Below are 24,404 nucleotides of genomic sequence, written 5' to 3' on the forward strand. Positions count from 1 at the left end.
ATATTACTTAAATTTACTGATTGCTTTCAAATCAACTCAATATTTTTAAGTGTAAAAATGTTGCATTGATCAAATTAAGTAATATGCAGTATTATTTTTTGAGTGCAGACTTGGGAACATCTAGGAGCATAGGGATAACCCTAAATCTACTGTATTTTTTGTTATTTGTTTTTTTACCATCTCTGGATTTTTTTTTCATTGCTTTTTATCAACAAAACGAGACACATATATAGCAGTAACATCCTTTCTGATGCTGTAGCAATGTCTTGGCTGGTTGAGGCGTACAGTACATCATGTGCTCAGCTGTGTATGTGTAGCCTCGGGGTTTGTTCATAGGCGTGCAGGCTTTCAAGATTTTTCAATTCGGGCACTCAAGACTACGTTTCTTTCTGTAGTGGGTCAGAGGGTATTTGGTTCCTTTGATTTGTGTAGTGAATGAACACACAGCACAACATGTTATATTGCCCTGAAGTGACACATGCATGAATGAAAATGGCAGATTCTTGCAGTATAATTATCTGCCAGACAGCAAAGGAAACTCACTTGTGGTTTGAATATCACAGTGGGAAAAGTATATTTCCACATTTGAAAAGAAAAAGATAAACACCAGATCATATTTGCACATTTTATTTATTCATGAAAAAGAACGTTTTATGTTTTTTCTTTTAGGGTTTGTTTCCCCAATGTTGTGCATTTTCACAGTTTTAAATATTTGCCAGAACTGACCCATTTTCAAGTATTGGTGTAAAAGTCAAAGCTGAACAAAAGAACACAAACTGCTTTAACTGTTTCAGTGCTGTATTTCCAGAAAACAAACCAAACAATGAGAAACATACTGTACATAGTTGCTCATATTATCTTATGTGCTACATTTAGGGTTTGTACTTTTACCATGGGACAATGTTGATTTGATTTTGAAGTAAGGGGAACAGCAAGATGAGCTGAACTTTTTGTTTTTCATGGGATAGAACGAAACGTCAGAGCCAGGAAATGAAGGCAGGTGGTCCTGAGTGTGAACTTGGGATGTTTTATTGGTTTAAATAAAGGGAGGATGATTCACTGATGTCTCATGGGAGTTAAATAACGACATAGAGATCTGATGCAAAGGTAGCAGCCATCAGAAGAACTGTAATGGTGTGGGTTTAGGAGAGGAGGCTTTTCATCCACTTGGCACAGCCCTACAAGCAGAAAACACTACAACAAAGAAGCTTCCACATGGCTACATTTTACATTTGTGATGTTTCTCTGGAAATACAAATACGCTCAATGCATTTAATGATAAAAAACAATTGAAAACAGGCCTGGTATTAAGTGCCATAAGGTTTTTTAGCCAGAGATATACTTGCTTTTTACTATGCTTTCACATGTGCATGCACGATTGTGTATTCTACGTTCTCAGAACGCTATAAATAATAAGCTTGTGGATTGTTGCAATGATTTTCTGCAAATCCGGTAGTTCTACATGTTCTGATTCATCTGGTGCACCTTCTAGTGGAGTCCTCTTGTAATGTGCTGTACGTAGACAAGAATGAGAACAATTCTGTTCACGTCACAGCAGGTTGTCTCTACATGACCGTGTTGTTAAAAAGCAAGTATATCTCCGGTCTTAGAGTTCACAAGTTACTACAATGTCCTACTGCATAGTTTTGGCTTTGTCCAATTTTGGCACTTTTTGCCCGCCATACAACAAATGTCTGTGGCTCAGTTAAGGAAGCACATAATGCATTTATGAAGTTCTTCTGTTGTGTGAACATAAAATACACATCATTAACACATCTTCAGACACTCACAGAGAACACAGTTAGCGCCATTACCCCACAATATACATGAAATGCTGTTTAAAAGTTGACAGGCACCCACTCAGTGACCTCAATACTTCCTTTTCTGTTTCATATTAAAACTCCAGTTTGACAACACAAAAGTTACACAATACACGTCCTGCTTATTGGCAAACAGGTGTGTTTGTGCATATGGCTTTGTAGCATGTGCATGTGTTGGGACAGTCCACGTGCAGAGCCGATAAATGAGTTCTCACTGCCAATGTGACACTGCTGTGACAATCAGATACCACGCCAGGCCTGCTCCTTTCCCCTCAGGGTGTTTGTGTGTGTCTGTGTGTGTATGTCTGAGCGAGAGGGCGAGCTCTGTCCCTGTTTTATGACAAGGACGTAACCTCCCCTGCACTGTGTTTGTACGAGAGATACAGAGAGAGAGCAAATCATGACTCAACAACAGCAGAAACTCCTCATCCTGCCTAAATCCCTCAAATGGGATTTACCACACGAGCTCACATAGTACACACACACATACGTGTTGTGAGTGCAGGACTCTGCGTGTCGAGGTTTAACTACATTACACGTCCAGTTTGAGTACTATCCACAGTGTCCATAGGTCATCTTAAGAAATTACGAGGCAGATCTAAATGCTACGTTAGGTGTAAGGTCACCTGTTGCTGCCTTCAAAACAAGCCACAAATTAAAATAAGTTGTGCTTGGTAAATGTCACTGTTATTTTAAGCTGGCTTTAATGTTTAAATTAGTTGTCACCTTGATATTAATTCCCACTTTGCTCTCGACTTTCTGCAGTACATTTGAGGTCTTCAGCAGGACATTTTAGGCCACAGTCACTTTGACCCTGACCTTTGCTATTTGACCTCACTTACCCCTCACCCATGACTCAAGCTGGCCCTTTGCATTGCTTGGCGCGACTCGGCACAGTTCAGCCCATGTAGGGCATGTAAGTGTGTCACAGCAGATCTAATTATGACAGCAGTCCCCCAATAGCCTTTTAGTTCTCTTCTCCCTTCACCACAGCGCCCTGCGACCCAGCCTGGAGCAGATACTATCATGCTATCATGAACATGAACCAAGCTGAGCAGAAGCGTCAATATGTAGCCATGTGCGGGGCTTTAAATGTAGTGGACAAAGCAGTTTAGCTGGTTGCATCAAGATGGACATCATGAATGGATGTTTGAGCTCTGGTTCAGCTAAATGTTACGACATCAACCTACATGGTGCTCTGCGGAGCTAATTCTCCACAGTTAAATAATAATTAAATGTTTAATTTGCTTTCTTACATGAGAAGATTACTCATGCAGGCCTATCCGTGTGCTAAATATGAAACTAAGAATAAGAGTATTCCCCCAAATTTGGATTTTTTTCCTTTCAGTGAAAATATAAACCAGATCAAATTACTCCTGAGTTAAAACACAAAATAATCCAGTTTTGTTAAATGGTTAAATGGACAGAATATCCTAATGCTATCCAGTCGATAGAAAGGAGACACAAACACAGTGAAACAGCAGCATCTTACTGATCTTTGTGAAATACATGAGCCAGTCAGACTTGCATGCAAATTATTTCTTTGGTTGGAGGCAGAGCACAGGAACCTGCTGAGCGCAGTGAGCTTGCAAGATGTATGTAACATCTGAAAGTCAAAAACTGGCTATTAACAGGAAAAACTTACAGAGCTAATCAACACATTTTGTGTGCATAAATTACTTTTTACCAATATTTTGGCTTTTTTCCCATGATGCCGAATTCCGCCTTTCTCTCTCTGCTTTTAAGAGTTTTCACTCTGCAGCTGAAGATTAAGAGCTAAACATCTCATTTAATGTTGGTATTTAGCTGACCAGAGCTGTTTGTGTATGCGTGCATTTGTGTCGTACATTTGCTGGCGGTGAAATAAAAAAGGGAGACAAGCCCCACATTTCTGCAGCGAGAGCTACAACAGTCAGGGCAGAGAAGTGGGTCATCTATATGCCAACCGAGCAGTCAGGATCAAACTTGCATGCCTATGCTCTGCTTTTCAGCCTCGACAACAGATAGAAAAAGAGTGAAAGAAGAAGAGGGGAAGGCAGTGGGGGAGGAGGAGTAAGTACACTGGTATATATGAAGATTACGGATGACTGAGGATGAGGGACAAAATGTTACAGAAAAAAAGGGTGTTATTGGTTTAAAGAAAGGCAACAATAATAAATAAATATGTAAAAAGATTGTCAATATTGATAGCACAGCAGCTGTTTTTATTCTCCAGTTATTTCCCCTGTTGGTGGCTGCTTATTAATCAAAGTATTGATTGTTCAATGAGAGCAATGCAAACACTATGTGACTGACTGTGGCAAGAAAGAGACAGGATGGATGAAAGAGGGGGAGGAAATGAAAAAGGGGCCCTGAGATGGAGTGATACACCGAAAGGAAAACGTGTGTGCTGATGTTGAATGCTACAATTGTCTATAAACAGAATAAAGTGAATGAGATGAGGTTAGCTGAACGGTGCTTCAGAGTACTTTTTGCTCAAGTTGTTATTGCACGTTATTGTATTGAGTGCTATTGACAAGTGTTGGCTTTACCGGTGTTATCTGTATCAGTACAGAACATCTCTTCCGTTGCATAATGCACTTGAAACACAACTCGTTAGCTTGGTTGTATAACTGTCAATGCATAATGCTGGTTGTACACGTGAGACAATACATCTGTCAGGTAAATGCATCCGAACATAAAAGCCTTCAGACCCCATGTCTTCTTCTGTGGTATCGTTCCTATCCTAAACCCACACAGGCCAGCACCAACAGTCTGGAAGAGACGGGAAAAATGAGCAAAATACTGCATTGCACTTCGTTTAAGGCTAAAAAGTTTGCAGTGGAAAGCGATGTAAACTTAAGGCAGCATGGATTGAATGTCTTGCATGTTTTTTTTTTAAAGAACTAAAATCTAGTATGTCACCCAATGCAACAACAAACAAAAATTAAATGCACTCTCTCCCAGCCCATAAATAAAAACACAACTGGTATTCATACACAAGGTTTGTGCATACCCATGTGTAGCATTTGTGCAGTCATGGTTATGTAAATACTTCAACCCAACCACACTCACAAACCCGATATCGCTTTGCCCAAAAGCCAATAAAATATATAAAACAAATAAAAAAACAAATAAATTCTCTCTTTTTTCATTTTTGCAATTTAGCACAGTGCGACCCGACCCAGTTTGAAGGTAGAATGGTTGCAGTTTGTTCGCTCCAGTTTCAAAAGTTTGTTCAAGCCCCCGCCTCAGAGCAACAGCTGGTCTTTTTCTCAGAGCTGGTTTTGTTTGCCTGTTTCTCTCTCCGTCAGTCTTTTTTTTAAACATGAGAGAGAAGAACATAGAGGCAAAAAAAACAGGGGAAGGGTTAAAGCAGTGAGAGCTGGTGACGAGCAGGAACAAAAGAAAAAATAAGAGATGATACTGTTAAGGTATCCAAGGCCAGTCTGGTCAGTGAAACAGGTCAGTATTTTGGTGGGATGACCACCACGGGGTCACCATTCTTTGGCCGCCACATCAGCACCTGGGCATCATTGGCGTTGGGCTTGACCATGGCATTAGAGGGGATGGGCTCGTTCTTTCCCAGGATCTGGGGCTGCTCCTGGGCCACAGGCTCGTTTAGAACAGCCCTGTGACCCAGAGGCTTCTCCGGATCCACTTGGATGTGAAGCCGCATCCTCCAGCGGATTGTCTGCAGGACGAGTGTCTCTGAGGTGGCCTGGTTAATGGCCACCAGCCAGGTCGTAAAGCTCTGGTCGCGGCGGATGCTGCTAAGCTGAGGCACGTTGCTGTCGCTGACGGGCACGCCCCAGGTCACGCTGGGGTAGAAATTGTCATTCATACTAACTGTGAACTTGCTGTCCTTCTTGGTGGGGCCAACCACAGTGCAGGTCTCTGTGGTGTTGCCGTACCACGGGTAGTTCACCCCATCCGAGTCGCTGATGGCCTGGATTTTGCCATCCCGCAGGTCGGGGAGCTCCCAACTCGACCTGGGAGTAGAAAGGAGTCACAGATGAGGATTTAACCAGAAATTGAGTTTATTGACATTCAGTGGCTGTTGAGATTAAAGAATAATTGCAGTACAAATTTGGTCTTTTGATCATAGTTTTGGTCATTATTTTGTATCAGTTATAATATCATTATATTCATTATCATCACTACATGTTTTCCTGCAGATCCTTAAACTAATTATTCTGATTTAAAGGTCATAAATTGTCTTAAAAAGTCATATTTCTAATCATCGTGGGTCTTCTTAAATGAATTTAAATATATAATTTTAAATGGCAAGTAAAATATCTCCCAACACTTCTTCAAATATGGTTTGTCCTCTGATCGAGACACAGTCCAGCTCTTTTTTTTTCTTGTGATGTTTTGATTGGCTCTCAACAGGCCATGCTCTCACAAAGGTAACAGGATTTAAGGAGTACACAAAACATGACATTATGACATTTTAAGATTTAAATTATTGTTATATGGAGATACAAAAGCGTCATGAAATGTATTCCTATTAAAATTGTTAAGTTGATTTCAAACATAAAGTCAATGTGCATTTGTTTTTGCTGTGTGTGCAGCTGTACGGCTACGTCTGATGGGGAAAGAAGTCAAACCAGAAGTGAGCGTATGTGAAATGAAATAATACCTTACACAGGAAAACTGTACACGTGCACAAGTAGTAAGCCGCGGTTGAACCAGGAAGTTGCTTGTAAGCTGAGATGGATGGCAGTTTGGGTCATAATTCTACCGTTTGCCTTAGTTTTCTCTTCCAAATAAGCTGTTTCTTGACAAGTGAATTGTTTTTTCGCCAGGTCATCATTTCTAATACTGACATAAATCATGGCCAAAACCTATAAACATAAAACTCAAGTTGTAATTCACCAGAATGTCCCTTTAAGTTCATGTCTGGCACAGTAAACCAAACCAAAGGATTCCTCACATATCAAGCTCCTCTATCTAATCCTTTCTGTATAAATAGCTGAGAATTTGCATCTCAATAGTGTGACAAGTTTCAGTCTAAATATCACTGTACTATATCCAACAGCACATGACAGACACAAGGAGTCGACTCAAAGCCTCACAGTTGGGATCTTTACGCCAATTTTCAAACTGTGGAGCAAAACTACAATACAACAATAAAATATTGTGACACGCACAGCAGGCGACACTGAACGGCTTAAGTGACCTGGCACCTCTGGTCTGTCCACCTATAGATTTTCTGCCCACAGTGGGGAAAAGATTACCTTTCATTCCCTGAAGCCGAGGATCAGCAGGACAGAGGAGATAACAGTGTGATCACCAGCCACATGACTTACTGCCTGCTTGGCCCAGCCACGCATTCTGATTTATGTATTCACCCAGGGGGTGAGATTAACATGTCAGGCATGATAATAGCTGGCCCTTGTGTTTGCGTGCATGTGTGTGTGTGTGTGTGTGTGTGTGTGTGTATTTCTGTTCTGAAAAATCAGTTAATCCTCCCAACTGATGCATCTGAAACAATTTTGAGCAATTCTCCATTTTTTCTGGAACTCTGCCAGTATTTTAACAGTGAATGTCTGTATCTGATTGTCAGTGAGAAATATATCTTATATATTATTTATGAGCACACAGCTTCATATAAATCTGCAGCTTTTCCAAACACTAAGGCCTCATAAGCACATAAACTTTATCATAACATGTAATGTTCATGGCATTTTCCTTTATCAAGTAGAATGTCTGTTGAAAGCAATAAACGAAAGAGATTAAATAATGGTTTGTGTACATCAAAAGCAGGAACATAATGTAGCAGCAGGCGGTAGTGGCGCTTGCAGGCGGGCAAAAACACATCAAGCAGTGAAGACTGCACACAGGTACGATGTGGAGTCGTCTACCCGCTGAGAAACTTTGATCACGAGAGGAGAAAGCATTGCAGAGATATGGCTCACTTCCTGTTTGTGTCTTCACTGACTGCTTTGTCACAGCCAAATAGTCTGCAATAAGTGGTGTGAGTGAACTGCAGGGATGTTAAAATCTTTTCTTTTTTAAAAAAAATACTCAACTGCTTCCATTGTGACTCCAGAGTATGCCAGTTATTGCAAATATTGCATAATAGTCTAGCACAGTGATTTCCAACCAGGGATACTGTAGCTCAGGGGGTACTTGGAAACTATAAACTGTTAGCTAGCTGAAATACATGATTGGCTAAAATAGAGAGCTAACATTAAAGGCACAATAAGTAGGATTTGTTTGTTGCAGCTTGAAGAAGCGATTGTACCCTGAACGTGGTGCTCGCCAGCAGGTAAAAGCCAGCCCTGGATTCACTCTGGTGTTAGAACAAGCTTTGTCCACTTGGTGTTTTGTCTCGTTATAGCTGCCTTTTTTTATTGCTGTGCCCACTATTTTTGTAAGTTACTTTAGCCTTTGGCTGGTGGCTATACCTGTGGCAAAAGGTGATACACTGTCAATCCCAATTCATCATGTACAGATGCTTTGTCAGGAGCCCTTGGCATCACTTTTTCTTGGATGTGCAGTATAGTTCAATGGACTTCATCACATTGTTAACAATGTGAATGCACACATAACTTTTTGGTTATATTTAGGCAACAAAACTACTTGGGTATGGGTAGGAAGAGATCCTATTTTTTGGCGGGGTTTTTAAAGTACACGTGACAGTTTGAGACTGGAACGGCAGTTTCCAGTGTGAAAGTCCTGTTTGTTTGACTCATCGATCCACCCCAACCTAACATCCTTTGCGGTCTCTGGTCTTAATACTCTGCATGTCCAAAACTGGCACTCAAGGGTTTGCGTTGAAAAGTGACACCATGGGCTTCTGACCAAGCGTCCGTATTTAATTAGTTGAGAGTTAGAGTGGGTTGCCAAAGGCTGATGCATGAAAATGTTTTGAACACAGCAAAAGTACAGAGTACAGGGCTTTTCTTTTTTTATATTGCTTTTCCAGGTGCTCTTTGTGCCTTAAAAGGAATATAAACAGTTAGCTTCACTTATTTAAAGAAAAATTGTTAAAACGTCTATCTTCTGCTACTGATGGTACACATGCAAACACGACCATTAAAACCAAACACTAACAGCTGAACTGTATGAAAAATGATTGTAAAAATAGTGCTAAAGAGCATCCAGTTTAAATGGACATATTTGATACATGGCTGGTGTTGATGAAGCAGTTCATCAGTTCATCTGATAGGGCTGTAAAAAGGTTTAAAACCACTGCTGTGGTACATTGTTGCAATTTCCTGTTCACCAATGACATAAAACCTTGAATGATTTTGAAACTGTGCTCCACACATTACAACTGAAAGCTCTTTAGGAAAGCTTTGACTGAGCCAGTATCATCTTAAGCCATATACTGTATAGTGCCACATGTTGGAGAGTATAAGAACCTCCTTGAATAGCTGCACTTAATGCATCCAAAATATATCTGCTGTCTTATAACACAGTGCAAAGATTGCATGTGTTTCTTTCTAAAGTCTTACATGAAGTTGATTACATGGACTGAAATTGAGCAGAGTAGATTGGTGATATGTATGTGGTTTCAATGCTTGAAATGAAATTCACAGCTTCATTGAGAAATCATGCATCTGCTGAGCAACAGAGAAACGCAGCTCATTTCCTGTTGCTGCAACTCTGCTGCCACATTCATTTGAATGTTGCACACCAATGGTTCAGAGAATTAGAATTCTGTTAATGAGACGTAATAACAGATGGCGAAAATTGGATCCACTTCGTAGGAGCAGTAATGAAGAAATAGGGTGCCAATCCAATTAATGAATCAAATGTCACCTGTATGTGTCTGTGCAGAGTACCACACTTTTGTTCTGTGTGCATTATTAACCTTTATCACCCCAGTTCACCTTCAGTTTAAGAAACATGATAGCAAATGTGAATTCTACCAAACGTGCATGCTGTAAATTGTAAATATGAATTTATTTTTTTAGTTTCAGTTCTGCCACAGTTCCTATTTATAGCAACTTTAAATTTTTAGGGCAACACAAGACACCTCATGCAGTCACACGCCTGCCTGTTGATAAACACACACACACACATACTGCTCAAAATTGCAAAACAGCACCTCAGTGAAGCCACTCTAAAAGACGGGTACAACAAACGGGAGGAGGAGAGACGATGAATGTGTCCAGAATCCCGAGCACATCATCCAAAGCCAACAGAGAAATCATCCACATTACCGTCCTCAGCTGTTCTATCCAATTACAGCACGCTGAAGCTTTATTGCCATCAAAGACACTACTTAGTATGAGAGTCTCAGCAGCGAGAGCAGACTCATCTCCTGCATCCTAAGAGCTGCTTCAGAAATGAACATCAAGAATAGGTGGCCTTAATGTGACTGTTAAGTTAAATGACTTTTATACTGGGGTATACAGTCATATATAAGTACATTTTATAAGTGTGTGAGCTACATGGGGTTGAAAAAAGAACATTGCACAGAGAGGGGATTTGTGTGTGGGTGCATTTAAAGCCCCCTATATACACAGTATAGTGCTATATATATATATATATATATATATACTGTATGTATATAGTATATGTTACATCCATGTTGGTTAGTTCCAGCTGTTCTTCTTTGTTGATGTCGGGATTTACCATATGCTGACATGACTTTTGAGAATGTTATCTCTCAATTTTGTTGATTAATTTGTTTGTGTGTGTAGCTGCAATTTAAGCACAGGTAATCACTCATCTTTGTGACTTTGTTTATATGCAAAAACAGCGATTATCATAGCTCTTTAATGCCTTAAAAATGCTGCTTAGTGACAAGTAACCTAATCTCACCTGCCTCCTTGCCAGCATTTGTCATTACAAATTTTTTTTAATAGGTTTCGGCTATTTTGCATCTGTTTTTTTTTGTAGTTATTTCAGTCTTAAAATAAATGTTTTACACATGAAAAGATGAGCGAAAACTACTAGCACGACCACTGTCAGGTACAGAACACTGGGAAAAAGTAACTGTCTTCAGTTTTATGTTTTGGGCTTCAAAGTGGGAAGATATTTGGTGTTTTGTCTACATTGTGTTTCAAAACTGAACGTTTTTGAATGTGGCTGTGTTTCTTTTATATGTACAATACATCATAAAAAAAAGCAAAACTCATTAAACAAAATATCAGGACTGAACTTCAGCTCAAGGGTGAATATTCACAATACAACAGTGTTGCTATGTTGAAATAGGCAATTACTGAAAACACATGCAGTTTACAAAAGGCATTGATCATACTGAAGTTTAGGAAAGTAATTGAGGACTTTCTCCCACTTCCACACACACATACAGTGTGTGTTTGGGGTGTTGGGGAGTGGACTGTGTCTCTAATCTTAGACGTGCAGCACTCAAACATCCTCAGCTGCTTTATCTCCAGATAAAGCATTTTCTGCATACACACACAGCTTGTGGTTGCCCACTACAGGCTATAAGATGAATGCTAGCTGCCCAACATTTGTACCACACACACACCGAGAAGGAAAGGGGCAGAGAATGAGAAAAAGACCAGTTATACAATTACTCCATGCCACAAACATATATTTCATGCTCAAAGCTGAATGCGCATGTTTATAACTGCTGCTGCAAAATAACTTTGTATTGACAAGTGGAAGGATCTGTAAGGTCAAAGCAATTATTTTCCATCACAATGTCCTGCTCTCATATCTGTCAGGTTTTGAAGTACTTTGTAGCCTGCAGACATGCTGCCACAAGCCCACATACTACAGATAACTGAGCTGCTGATTGAACATTAAAGTTCACTTACAGATAAGTCCATTTATTTCACTTTTCCATAAATCTTTTACTTATCTTCTCCAATACAGATTATTATGTGTAATATTGTGATTGCACGGCATCAACACTGCACATGTAGACAAGTTTCACTTCTTAAGAATATTTCCACTGAAGGATAATTTTAGCATCATGTCTTATACAAAAACAGGAACACCAACATGCTTATAAAGACATTAGTAAAGGTTCTTTTTTGGTGGTTGGCGCCGATTCTTTGTTTCACTCCTCTGGACATTTTGGACCAAAAATGTGCTTGAGTTGGGGAGGTTTTTCTGAGGTTCAAATGTTCAAGTTCTTCTTCAAACTTGTGTAATTATTCTACTTCTCAGTGTAGTTCTCTATTGTGGGTGAAAGCATTTCTCCAAAATTGTCTCAAGTTTTTTTTTCTGATCAGAGTTTTACAAACGTAACATATGGAGTCTTTACATGTTACAAAATACAACATAACTATTTACTTATGTTAGCCATAGCTTAACCCATCAGTCGTTAATTAATTAGTTGATCAACAGAAAATGAATTGGCAACTATTCTGATAATATATCCATCCTTTTGCACATTTTTTAAACAGAAATAGTAATTTTAAAAAATGCTTCATACTCTCAGGTTCCAGCTTCTCAAATGAGAGGATTTGCTGCTGGTCTTTGTCATATGTGATATTTTACTGAATACATTTGGGTTTTGTGCAAAACAAGACATTTAAAGCCAATACTTGGGCGCTGAGAAGTTGTGACTGGCAATTCTTCACATTTTTTCATATTTCATAGATTTATCAGAAAATAAAATTGATCAATCATAATAATTGATTGATTATTACACGCCTTAATGTTAACTTATTTCCTGAGAAGAAAGAAAAACTGCAATAAATAGCATTTTTAAAGTGAGCCAAATTGCTTTCCATTCTAATCTAAATTGTGGCAGAAGTATCAGTTGAAAGCAAATTATTATTATTGTTTATTTAACCAGGAAAAGCTTTGTTGAGATTAAAAAGCTCCTTTACAAATGAACCTAACAGACCTCTAGGGGGTTCATGTGTTCAGTGTTGGGATTAAATACTACAAACATAAAGCATTATCCTTGTTCTTAAAAAAAAAAGATCTCTCATTAATCCCAGGCACACGAGTATCAACCAAATGTGCTCAGCACATGTTCATCATCCAACAAAGCCTGACAACAAAGTTAAAAAAAAAAAGAAAAGACCTAGTGATACTCACATCCCTTTGTTTCCATACGTATTGTAGAACTCCATGTGGTTACAGGCTTGAATCCAGCCGATGGTCCATGTCTCTTTACCGGCTACCGGCGGCACCATGACCCGGGCGTAAGCTCGGAAGTGCGGTGTCCGGTAGCGCAGGACCACGCTGGATGACTCGTCGATGCTGGTGGGGTTGGGGTCGATGGAAGTGTTCACCTCCAGGACGATGATACTGTCTCGGAAACTCTTGGGCTTACACCTGATACTCTGGATACAACCCATTGCATTAAATAGCAACACAATCCACAACAACGTCCAGAGGTCTGGAGAAGAAGAAAGACGCATGGACACAGCAAGAAAATCACCACAGGTGGATCCACATCATGTTTTCAAAAACAAAAAAAAGAGGAAAAATAGCTTACCAGATCAAAAAGTGTTCATTTAAAAGCAGCCATGCGTCTTTGATGCAAAACACTTTGAGAAAAAAAGACAGCAAAGATAATCTTCATATTTTGCAGAGCGCATGCTTTCTGGTGCGTAAACGCAACTTCATCAAACAAGTGCAGGTACAATAACTTTCCTTTCATCCGTGCACTGATGTTTTCATGCTGTCAGGTTACAAGTCATTGCCTCCTAAATCTGCTTTATCACAAAAGGACTTCTGGCAACATGCATCCATCGGAAAGGTGCGCGTAAAACGTTCAGCTAAATAATTAACAAAAACTACTAATGTTACATTTTAGCGTCATATTCTCTTTTGTGTCATTACCCGCTAATCTCTGGACTATCCAAAGGCTAATGTTCTATGTCCAGCTGCTGACAGGAGTCATAATAAAAAAATGTTGTGCTGGACAGTAATAAACGACAAATGGCAGCCCATGGAGGTGACGCTCACATTATATGGAGCAGCAGTATCCATTTAATCCCCAATAGCCTCAGTTCCTCACAATAAAAAGTGTAACGATTTAAGAGCATTATACTGAACGTTTTTATACGCCTGCGGATTAACGGCTCATGTAGTGCAATTTGCATGAATTGTGTTCTATATTTAGCCGACAAAAACAACATGCAAAAAGAAGTCTACCTATAAAACAATTCACTGGAAAGTCTCCAGAGTCTCCAGGAGCAGCAGCGGGGTGAAATCCTGGAGAAATTCAGCGTGAACGCTGGCTCACACAGTTCTTCGGTCAGAGAGGTAATTCCGTTATCTCCTTCACACCGGCTCCCGTTATTTCTGCTCCCGTACAGCTGCAAATTATTTCACCGTCCCACAGAGAGAGGTAGCATTTCCACCAAAAACCTAGTCGAGTTTGAGACGGAGCGCCGCAACATCCAGAGGACACCGCCGGGTCAACTTTAGCACCCATTTCACCGGATCCATTCTTTAGATTTTAAAAATAAATAAAAAAATATATCGCCTCGGAAGGGAGAAATGTCAGCTGTCACATAGTTCGACCGAGCCGGCAGTTGCGATCCTGTCAGTGAAGGGATGCAGTTCAGCCTAAATTCCTGCACAAGCTGTCATTTCTCCGTGCTCGTCCCATCGCTGCCACGGCAGGTTCACCCCGCTACGCATTGGTCTATTTCAGCTGCCTGGGAAGCAGCTTTATAAGTGTCTTTTATACGACACTTCCGCTTTTAGCGAAAGGCATGCTGGGAAATGTAGGCGCAGCGGATTTCAGTTGAAATTATGAATATTTTAACAGTTCACCTCACATCACCTTCTTGGAGCATTTGACCATTATTCTGATCTCATTTCCCCGCATGCACGCTCGAATAAAATAATAGTATTATCAGATAATAATAATATTTTAACAATAACTAAAAAAGAATAATAGTGTAGTAGTGGCTTTTTTTTTCTGACATTATCACATTGCTTTCACGAATTAACATGGTACATTATAATGATAATAATAATAGTTATTATTGCTATTCATAATTATAATATTTTACTTTACTAGGACTTACACAAGCGATATAGCTCAAAATGCTTTACAAAAAATGCAACACATAAACAAGGGCAAATAAACATTAAATTAGACTACAATAATAAAAACTAGATAATAAACTATAAAAACTTCAAAAACAATAAAAATTAGAGAATTAGTAAATAAAGAAAGAAAGAAGAATGAGATTTTTTTTTTTTTAAATAAGGTAAAAAATAAAGGTTTTTAGCTGCCATTAAAGATATTTTCACACAGCCAACACAATCACTTGTGTGTATTTAAAAACCCAGCCATAAAAAATCTGCTTTTGATTATTAACTTGTGGTTATTTATCTATCATATTTTGTTTACACTAAAATATTTTTTTTTAAATCATCTGCCAATGCAGCTGACATAATGCCATTAAGCCCTATTTGATTTTATAAAAAAGCTTTTGGAGCAGGCTGGATATTGCTGTATTCAATGACTGTTAAATAATCAGTATGTTCTATGGTCTGACAATAATGCTTTTTATTATGTGGTGTTTTGGGATTTGATCCTACAGCTGCCATCGTGTGAATAGTAGCTTTCCTTTCAGTGAATCAACCATTGCAGCTTATCACAACCAAACGCTTTATTTAATTACGTTTATTTTCATTCGCTTTTTGTTTAGCAGCATGGTCGCACTGTTGACAATCCTCCCTCTGTCTGTGTTAGGCTGACATCATAGCAGGGTGCTCCTCTGTCCTGCCGCTGTCTGTTTAAGCACCTTGGAGAACTCCGCTCCACAGCAGAGCGCACTGCGGTGGCTGAATCGCGTTTGTGCGTAAACTACGTCAATTCCGCACGGAAGTACCAAATGCTGCACTGGCAGATGCTGCCTTGTCTTCACCCTTTGTTGATGATATTGGCTGACGGTTAACTGTTCCCCCCTCTACTCGCTGCCTAAGATATTATGGACGCTGCAGGGCAGATTTAAGAGCGGTGCTTTGTGCTTCATATCCATCCTTCGCCTGGTAAGATGACAACACCGTGTCTTGCGTATTTCTTGCACAATTCCTGCAATGAGCCTGTTTTTCTCAGCAGTAAAGCAGCTGTCATAGTTGTGCCGTGCTGTGGCGTAACAAGATGCTCATGTTGTTATTTTATCTCCATGCTGTAGATCGGGTTTCACTGGATTGGCCGAGGCAAATGCCATTCAATACACTCTCCCAGCGTGCATGGCTCGCGGTATAAACAGCATGGCCATCGCACATTCCAGTGGGTCTAAATATATCTATTAAGGCCACAGGAGGGGGAGGACTGGTGTAGGGGGTTTATCCTGGGACGTTTCACTGTCGTGGTGAACTCGCACCACTTGAATTATCTTCCTTAATCGGTTGTTGCACCCACAGAAGAGAACTTGGCCCTATCCAAAACATGCCCTCGAGTTACAATGTGAGATCCAGGGCGCGGGAGAGAAACAGCGTCCTCAGCAGACCTGAGTTCATCTCCTTGAACCAGCCCCTCCGCGGCGGCGGTGGCGGCGCTGGCGCTGGCCCCTCCGAGAGCCGAGGCAATGCGAGGCGACCGGGTCAAATCAAGCACCAAACAAGCCAGCCGAGTGAGGAACCTACCGACAGTGGCAGCAAGGACAGGAGAGAGCCCGGCAAGATGCCAGAGGAAGACTGTATGCAGCTCAACCCTTCATTCAAGGGAATCGCGATGAACTCGCTCCTCGCCATTGACATCTCTCTGTCCAAACGCATGGGAGTGTGCGCCAACACGTCGTCCTCCTGGGGAGGCTGCCGCTCCATGGTCGCCCTGTTAGCGCTCACAGGGCACGGCATCACGTGGATCATTGGCACTATCGTGTGTCTCACTAGGAGTAACACCCTGGCAGGGCAAGAGGTCCTGGTCAACCTGCTGCTTGGTAAATGCCACACCACACTCACTAATCCCATCAAAACTTCAGCAGCATTTCAATACCCAGCATGCACCACACAGTAGGAGAAAAAAACAAACTAAAATGACATGCACTCACAATCTTCTTTTTTACTTTTCTAGGGAAACGGATTCATATTCAGTCTTTGTCAGAACTTGTAAATGTTTACTGTCCACCCTTTTTTCCTTTCACCTGTGAAATCGGTCAGCTGTGTCATTTCTCCAGAGGATTCCAAAACCATCCTCCTACCACACAGTTACATACATATGTTATAAAGGTTTATAATGTATTAAATTGATTTCGATCATGGGATGCGAAAGTGATGTTCACAACATGACAACTGAAAATTGGCACAAATACTTATTATTATTATTATTATTATTATTATTATTATTATTATTATTACTGCTTCAATATAAGTAATGCATTAGTCATTATAAAACCATTATTAGAAGTGCTTTAAAAAGTGTGCTTTATTAGCAGGGTCTTAATTATAAACAGTGCAGTAACACTGGTGCCCCTGGAGTGGGGGTCATGTTAAAATGATAACTTTGCCCTTTCCTATGCCCCTGTCATGGTTTTCTTTTCTTTTTTTGGTAAATTATTTGGCAATCTATAACGAATTTATATGCTGAATCTAGATTAACTACCAAAAAATATTCAATTACATGAATCATTGCCAATTTTCTTTGGTATTTTTGTTATATACAGATATGCCATGATGAATGCTGGGTATATGTATGTTAAAATTGTCAGTGTCAGTTTGATATTGTGACATGAGAAAATATGCAGAAACTAGCTACCAAATTGTGTTTTAACTCAAGCACTCTATGATACAATCATAATATTAATCACTGGTAAGATTGACATATTATAAATATTGTGGTGATTTTCCCTCAGTAACTGAAAAAAAAATTCAGACTTTAAAAATGTTTATATGTTACTTTTGTTCAGTCAAAACAACATTATTTATTCCAATGGAGTTTATACATTTTCCTTAAGTAATCTATTCTGAAATCTTTATATGTAGCTTTGACACTTCACAGTTTAATGCAATTGATTGCAATTGTCCCTTTTGAATATTAATCATCATCTCATGAGCTTATGTGTAGTATTTTTGTCACTGTGGCAGAGTTGTTGACTTCTTATTATGGGTTACACGTTGCCATTATGTAATCCAAAAAACAATTGAATACAATTTCATGCAGCCATGCAAAATGGACTGACATAAAATTATAAATATATGCAAAGGTAATATTTGTGCATTGCTGAGTTCCATTTGTTTGCAAGATGGTTCATGGTATTACCTTGGCTGTCTCTGCATGCTGCATTGTTTTTAGATGAGATCAAATTTATAAGAATGGACTGTGGACCTGTATGAGTGAGTGGGTGTGCACATGTACACACACATGCACAGTCTAGACCCAAACACAGATTATTGACCAGAAAGCAGAACAAATCTCCTGGCTGTGGCTACATGGAGCTCTGATTGGTAGCCAGTAAATCTCTGGATTTAGGACACTGTTGTATTGTGCATGGGACATTTTTCAACCCCAAATGCTTGTTCATTATTTGTCGGTTCAGGATAATTTCTAGTCTTTTGAGGTCTGTCAGGAGAAAATTTACGGACATGCTGAACAGTGGGTGGGGAATTAATATTTAATACTGACTGAAATTCTGTTTTGTTTTCACTAACGGGAAAGTAATCAGCCAAGACTGGCCTGTCAGGTTTGGTTTAATTCAGTCCACTGCCATGAGCGTCTGAACTGTGCAGTGCAGAAATATTTCACATATAGTGTTGGGACAGGACTACTGAGACTCCCAAAGCAGACCTTGACTGTGCAGAGGATGTTCCCATCCTTATCAACTGAGGTGCTCCTGCTTTGGTGTTTTGTGGTTTCTTTTGTGTGTATCTAAGTTACTCTGTTTCCCAATCCATGCTAAACTCATTTCATGCGCAATACTTTTTTAAACATTCATTCAAACAGGAAAGATATAAACCAGTAGATGCTTCAGGCAGGCAGATATTATGGAACAACACTGATAACATCGTCGTCATTATTTCTCCAGATAAGAATAATGAGGCAGAGTTTGGTGTGCTCTAAATGCCAGCCTCCCTGTACTGTAGAAAGGCTTGCAGTGATGGTGACAGTAACAAACAGACATCATGAGGTCATGCACACACAGCTGTTGTCTTTAATTCATTTTTCATTGTTGCTTCATGGAACCGATAGGTCAGTATTTAGCATTATGTTTCAAGTTTAACTGTGTGGACCTCTTGACCTTCTTTTAACAAAACAATTAAGCAATAACACAATTATTAAAGCAGCTGTAATTTTTATGTTAAAAATTGGATCATATGACTACCTGTAGGTGAAAAAAGTTGCTCATACAAGCAAAACCACAGAGAATTATGACCAACTGTACCGTACCTCTGAGTTCTTAAGTTTTGCTGTGTCTAAAACTCGTTTTAGTTACAGTATCTGGCCAGCTTTACTGCTCTCTCACCGCTTTGGCAACTTTCTTCCAAAAAAAAAAGCTGTAAACCTCGATTTGTGCTGCTTGCACAGCTGCAAACTGTGGAGCTCCACATAAATAAACTTCAAATAATGGAGCATTTAGTGGTTAAAGTGATAGATTTGGTTGGTGGAGACCAAAAACAAAGCTAAAAGAGTAAATACTTGACTCAAATGCTTGTGTTAGTTTGTGACTGCTGGATGTGTAAAGTTTACCAACATAAAATAAACAGTTGTAATATGTCAGTGCTATGTTTACAGCTTGTGTTTGCGCTTGCCACATAGCCATAAGATCAGTTATCGCAAGTTTAATGTCTTTTTGTGGTAAATGCACAACCTTTGTCATAGAGACTAGACAGGTTATCATGAGGTGAGGAATGCCTCTTTGGAATTAAAAGGTGGGAAATCTCTGGTCCTGACAGGGGAATTTCAAATATTTTAAATCATCTACATAGACATGGACACTTTTGTTAAAGTAAATTGGAAGAGGATCAAAGATAGCCCTTAGAAAGGATCTGAGATGGTAATGTCTTTTCTGACCACAATGAGTCAATTACAATCAGTGGCAGAGTCAGCCTGGCTTAAATTGGAGAGAAGAAACTCAGGGGGGAAGCAAAGCATAACACATTGTTCCGGTCCTCCTTTATCTTAGCTTGCTCGTGTGAGGAACAATTTGCATTGTGGATTTCCCCACAATACATGGCAAGTTGATCTGTGGCAGCCTGAACAGTTATCTGCCCACACCTGTTCCTCTTCTTTGAGATGCTGTTTCCATTCTCAATATAGCAGTTTCCCCTTGAACAGTAAATCTGAGTTCAGGATCTGACTCACTGACTGAGAGTGTTCGGCTGCTCAGAACAGTTTTTGTGTGATCAATAACAGCGTGCTGACTGACTTCAAACATGTTATTACACTGTGCGGACTGCAGTGTGTGGTGTCTCTTTACAGTGACAGCACAAACTGTGCAACAGAAATCCTGGCAGGGACAAAGAAGTCACACAAACATCGAACAGTAAAACCATCATTTTGCACATTATCCTCACTTTCTTACTAAGTCCAACTGAATCATCACTGTTGCTTTATTCGGCTGAAGGGCACCTCAAACAGACTTGTCCTTACAGCTGATAATATGATGCCTCATTGCTTGGCTCACCTTCTGCCTCCCCTCAATACTTTTGAGATGTGGACTGCCAGAGGACACCACGGGACTCTGCAGCAAAGTCCTCACTCACATCTCACTGTTTTCATTATCTACTTCCCTCATGTTTTTACTCTTTTTTTTAACTACCCTGCCTACCTCTCTTTTGTTCCTCCATCTCTTCCTTTGTCATTTAGATTTCTCTTCCACCTCACTAGCCTGCCTTTAAGGAGCTGGAATAGAGGTTTAAAATAATGGCCCTGTTCGGACAGCGAGTGAGCGACTGGAATGAGAAGCAGAGCGGCGTATCCAATATGTCAGACAACTGACAGTTATTTAGTATGTGGCTGGTTGAGTTTCTGTGATGGCAGACTTGAACAGAAGTTAAAGATGGCGATGGAAGGGGTATTTTGGGGAGAGCTATGGAGCTATAACCGGCTTCTGTAAATCTCTGGTATGTGGACTCAGTATTGTATGTATTCTTGGTCACCAATATATCTGTTTGCACATGTGCTATTAGTTGTTTTCTGTGTAATTTAAAGGCATACTGCATTATATAAAAAACAGATAAAACCGAACGTTCCACTGTGGCACTTTCTTACATTAATTAGGCCTATCTAATAATAATAGTTTGTTAATAATCTATATTTCACCCTTGTCATTATTGGGCTGTCGATTATTGTTTATAGATAATAATAATAATGCATCGGTTTTATATAGCGCTTTTCAAAATACACAAAGACGCTTAGATTAGATTAGAACAGTCTGCAGCCATGATAAAAACTTTGTGAGGCTGAACTTTTAATGCACATTCTGCACATTCTGATCCGTTTAAAAACTAGTTTAGGAATTGAGACTAAGGCTGGGCGATACGGAACAAAAGTCATATCCCGACATATTTAGGCTGAATATCGATTTACGATATGTATCCCGATATTTTTATCGCAAAGTGAGAGCAAATGTTCAGTCAATGTCAAAGCCAAATATGACATGTCACAAGTAGTTTTATTGAAACCATATATTTGAGTGAACATAAATACTGTATAACAACAGGAGTACCTTTTAAAAAAAAAAAAATTGAAGCTCCATAAAGTGCAAAAAAATAAAAATAGCCTATGAAAGGCCAATCTTTTTCTGAGATAAATATATTTATATGAGAAAAAAATAACAAACATTCCAAAAGAACTAAATATGACAAACCCTAGTAAGAGCAGCATTTATATATGAATCAACTTGCCTGGAGCAAGGATAACAGTGCAAATTTGAACTATATCAATATATGTGATGTGGTCTAATTCCATATTACATTTAAAAATATATCGATATATTTTTTATATCGCCCAGCCCTACTTGAGACGTGTCTGTCTTGACTTTTGGGACTTGACTGCAAAGACTTAAGACTTACTTGTGACTTTCAAAAACACTGACTTGGTCCCACCTCTGGGTTTAAGCATGTCAACACTTTTTTTTGCCTTTTAAAATGTGACACCCTGTTTTTCCATGACAGCCCTCATCCTTGACGTCATGACTGTGGCTGGACTCCAGAGACTGGTGAAGCGCAGAGGACCCTGGGAGATGACGCCGGGCTTCATGGACTGCGTCGCCATGGACATCTACTCCTTCCCCGCTGCTCACGCCAGCCGGGCCGCCATGGTCTCCAAGTTCCTGCTGTCTCACCTGGTCCTGGCTGTGCCTCTTCGCATCCTGCTGGTCCTGTGGGCCATGCTGGTGGGCATGTCCCGGGTGCTGCTGGGGAGACACCACCTAACTGACATGGTGTGTGGCTTCGCACTGGGCATGCTACACTTTAGCTTGATGGAGACGGTATGGCTCTCATCAAGTACCTGTCAGACTCTTATTTCCATAAGCACGCTTAGCTGGAGCCCATTTTTCTGAGCTTTTGATAAGGCTAGGCTAGCACACAAGGCTTATTTGATACACTAACCTCCCAATGCCAAGGTCTGATGAAGTTATTTGAGTGTTCTTATGTGAAGCATTCATATTTGGAATCAGATGCTGGGTTGCAAGTAACACCCAAGACAGGTAGGTCAAAAGACTTTAAAGACTTTCACAATGCTTCTTAATCCCACTAAAACACAACTTGACTGCTCCTTACCTTAAATTAAGTACTACTAATAAAGGGAACATAAAACAACTGCAAACTGACAATAATTTTATGAGATGTTTTTTTCTTTTGAGATTTTTGATGTTTGATTTGTCAAGCAGTGTGAAAGCTGGTACCATTCATCCATTACTTAACCTCTTTCTACTCGACAAATTCTTTCAGGAGTCTGTGTGCCTCTTCCTCTTTAACATCTTACTTCCTTTAACTTCCTCTTTCCCTGCTACCTCTTCCTCTTTTCTCATTGGTTTTTAATATTTGTGCTTTTATTTTGGAACAGTGATAAACTACGTTGGGCACTGAAGAGTTTGGTGTAAGGCTGTTATATAGAATGTAACACTAGAATATATAAAGTGATTGCTGTTTGGATATTCCGTATTGTTCCTGATTTATATTATTGACTTTTATTAACTTATTTTGATGCCACTGAATGTAGTTGCTTGTGGAAAACAAATGTCACATTTGGTCAAATCTAATTTCTTTTCAACGTGCCATTTATGCTTCCTTATTTTTTATAGCAGATATTTCTTTTTTCACATCAGCCTAACACATGCTTTTGGTTTGACAGTGATTTCAATACTCCACAAAACAACTTTAATGTGTGTGTGTGTGTGTGTGTGTGTGTGTGTGTGTGTGTGTGTGTGTGTGCGTGTGTGTGTGTGTGCGCATACATTTTAGCATACAGTGTAAAAACATATGTTTGGAATCAGTTTTGAAGGAACAAGTTATACCATTCTTTTTCATCTTTTTCAAATGTGTTTTTATGGACCTTTTGAATAAAACCTGTTTGGTTTGATGTGTAAATACAGTTCCATGTACATTGGTTTGCTTTGTTCTGTACAGAGACCTGTATGTTTTTACTTTGTGTTTTTCTCATTAATAAAACGAGTTGGGCTGTCAGTAAAATTTGGATCTCTTTGTTCTTCATTATTTTGTATGTGTTTATTACTTTAAAATAGCAATGCAGTTACATAAAAAAACATTTGAGTGAGAAAAAAACTCCATCAAACACATAAAGATAGATGTATGAATCAGCTAAACTGACGGCATTAATCACATGGACTGTAAGGCATCACATTGTGCAAGACTTGGTCAGCAGTGTCAGAAGTGTGATGCATTGGTAGACAAAATTCTATAAATGCATCCTACCAAAAAAGAAATGTGAAGATCTTCTATTACATCTTCGACTGCAATTACACGGCCAAAAGAGAACGCTGTGTAAAATAGAGCTTCACTCGACATTAAGCTTCAGTAGTTTTCTAGTATTGTAGTCAATGGTTAACTGCATTTTACCATTTTAGACAAGATCGTTTACTTGACAAACATTAATGTATTGATGCAACAATAAGTCTGTGTGTCTTCACAGCTTTTTACACTAGTTTCCTGTCACATGACACATTACCAAAGAAAGATCTTACAGGAAACCACGCCAATGACACTGTGTTTGCTCTGTAACAGTTCAAATCACAGGAACTGAAACTGCTTTAAAAATACTCTCTGACTGAGAGAGTCAGAGGGGAAAGAGTTTCAACATTCAGAGATTCTTATGTGCTCTGAGGCTGTGTTTGTATTGTTAGACTTTTTAAACATGATTGGATGGAAAGCAGTTCTATTCTGGAGATTGTTCAGAAACCAAGAGGTCACAACGGGTCATTTTATACTGTGAGGTCAAGTTTCAAGAAATGGCCTCACTGTGAAAATGGCAAATATGGCAACTAACAATTGGTTTCAATGCATCAATAAGAGTCATAGCTTTCCAGTCAATTTTATTCAATTTCAAGACTGTTTTGGGCTCACAGTCATTTAAATATCTTGAGGTCAGTGGTCAAGGGACCTTTGACTGTCACAGTTCACAGTATTGAAGTTTTTCCCTCACCAAAATGTAGCTTAACTTATGAGCATTATTTGCCAGATACCCATATGCTGGGCTGCTTTGAAAAGCAGCCCAGCTTCTTTAAAGAGAGTAATGTCTGCTAATATTGCTTGTGGTCCTGCAGGTCTAGAGATTTTATTGGC

General features: G+C 39.5%; 2 protein-coding genes across 5 annotated transcripts; one reads left to right on the top strand and one right to left on the bottom strand.

Annotated features, from left to right (window-relative positions):
- Nucleotides 1–617: 617 nt before the first annotated feature.
- Nucleotides 618–14,520, bottom strand: fam78ab (family with sequence similarity 78 member Ab). Of its 3 annotated transcripts, XM_059357326.1 has the most exons (4): nucleotides 13,848–14,520; nucleotides 13,186–13,237; nucleotides 12,783–13,086; nucleotides 618–5,791 (listed from the first exon to the last, which is right to left on the bottom strand). In XM_059357326.1, exons 3-4 carry the CDS (start codon nucleotides 13,043–13,045, stop codon nucleotides 5,266–5,268), a joined length of 789 nt encoding a protein of 262 aa, XP_059213309.1. In that variant the 5' UTR covers nucleotides 13,046–13,086; nucleotides 13,186–13,237; nucleotides 13,848–14,520; the 3' UTR covers nucleotides 618–5,265. The 3 variants fall into 3 exon arrangements, with proteins under 3 accessions (XP_059213309.1, XP_059213308.1, XP_059213306.1); XM_059357325.1 differs by having other exon boundaries at nucleotides 13,186–14,515; XM_059357323.1 differs by lacking the exons at nucleotides 13,186–13,237; nucleotides 13,848–14,520 and having other exon boundaries at nucleotides 12,783–13,108.
- A 619-nt stretch (nucleotides 14,521–15,139) lies between these two features.
- On the top strand, nucleotides 15,140–22,846 carry LOC131991999 (inactive phospholipid phosphatase 7). Of its 2 annotated transcripts, XM_059357321.1 has the most exons (3): nucleotides 15,140–15,704; nucleotides 15,851–16,600; nucleotides 21,774–22,846. In XM_059357321.1, the coding sequence occupies exons 2-3, from the start codon at nucleotides 16,108–16,110 to the stop codon at nucleotides 22,160–22,162; spliced, it is 882 nt and encodes a 293-aa protein (XP_059213304.1). In that variant the 5' UTR covers nucleotides 15,140–15,704; nucleotides 15,851–16,107; the 3' UTR covers nucleotides 22,163–22,846. The 2 variants fall into 2 exon arrangements, with proteins under 2 accessions (XP_059213304.1, XP_059213305.1); XM_059357322.1 differs by lacking the exon at nucleotides 15,140–15,704 and having other exon boundaries at nucleotides 15,727–16,600.
- The last annotated feature ends 1,558 nt before the right edge of the window (nucleotides 22,847–24,404 follow it).

Source organism: Centropristis striata, chromosome 19 (genome assembly GCF_030273125.1).
Source record: "Centropristis striata isolate RG_2023a ecotype Rhode Island chromosome 19, C.striata_1.0, whole genome shotgun sequence".
Classification (NCBI taxonomy): Eukaryota; Metazoa; Chordata; class Actinopteri; order Perciformes; family Serranidae; genus Centropristis; species Centropristis striata.

What these genes read in the sequence shown, in the direction of transcription:
- LOC131991999 (XM_059357321.1), top strand. Translation starts at nt 16,108, where the DNA reads ATGCCCTCGAGTTACAATGTGAGATCCAGGGCGCGGGAGAGAAACAGC. An exon ending in CCTGGTCAACCTGCTGCTTG is followed by an intron (nt 16,601 to 21,773) that starts GTAAATGCCACA and finishes TTTCCATGACAG; the next exon opens with CCCTCATCCTTGACGTCATG.
- fam78ab (XM_059357323.1), bottom strand. Translation starts at nt 13,108, where the DNA reads ATGCGTCTTTCTTCTTCTCCAGACCTCTGGACGTTGTTGTGGATTGTG. An exon ending in ACGTATGGAAACAAAGGGAT is followed by an intron (nt 5,792 to 12,782) that starts GTGAGTATCACT and finishes TTCTACTCCCAG; the next exon opens with GTCGAGTTGGGAGCTCCCCG.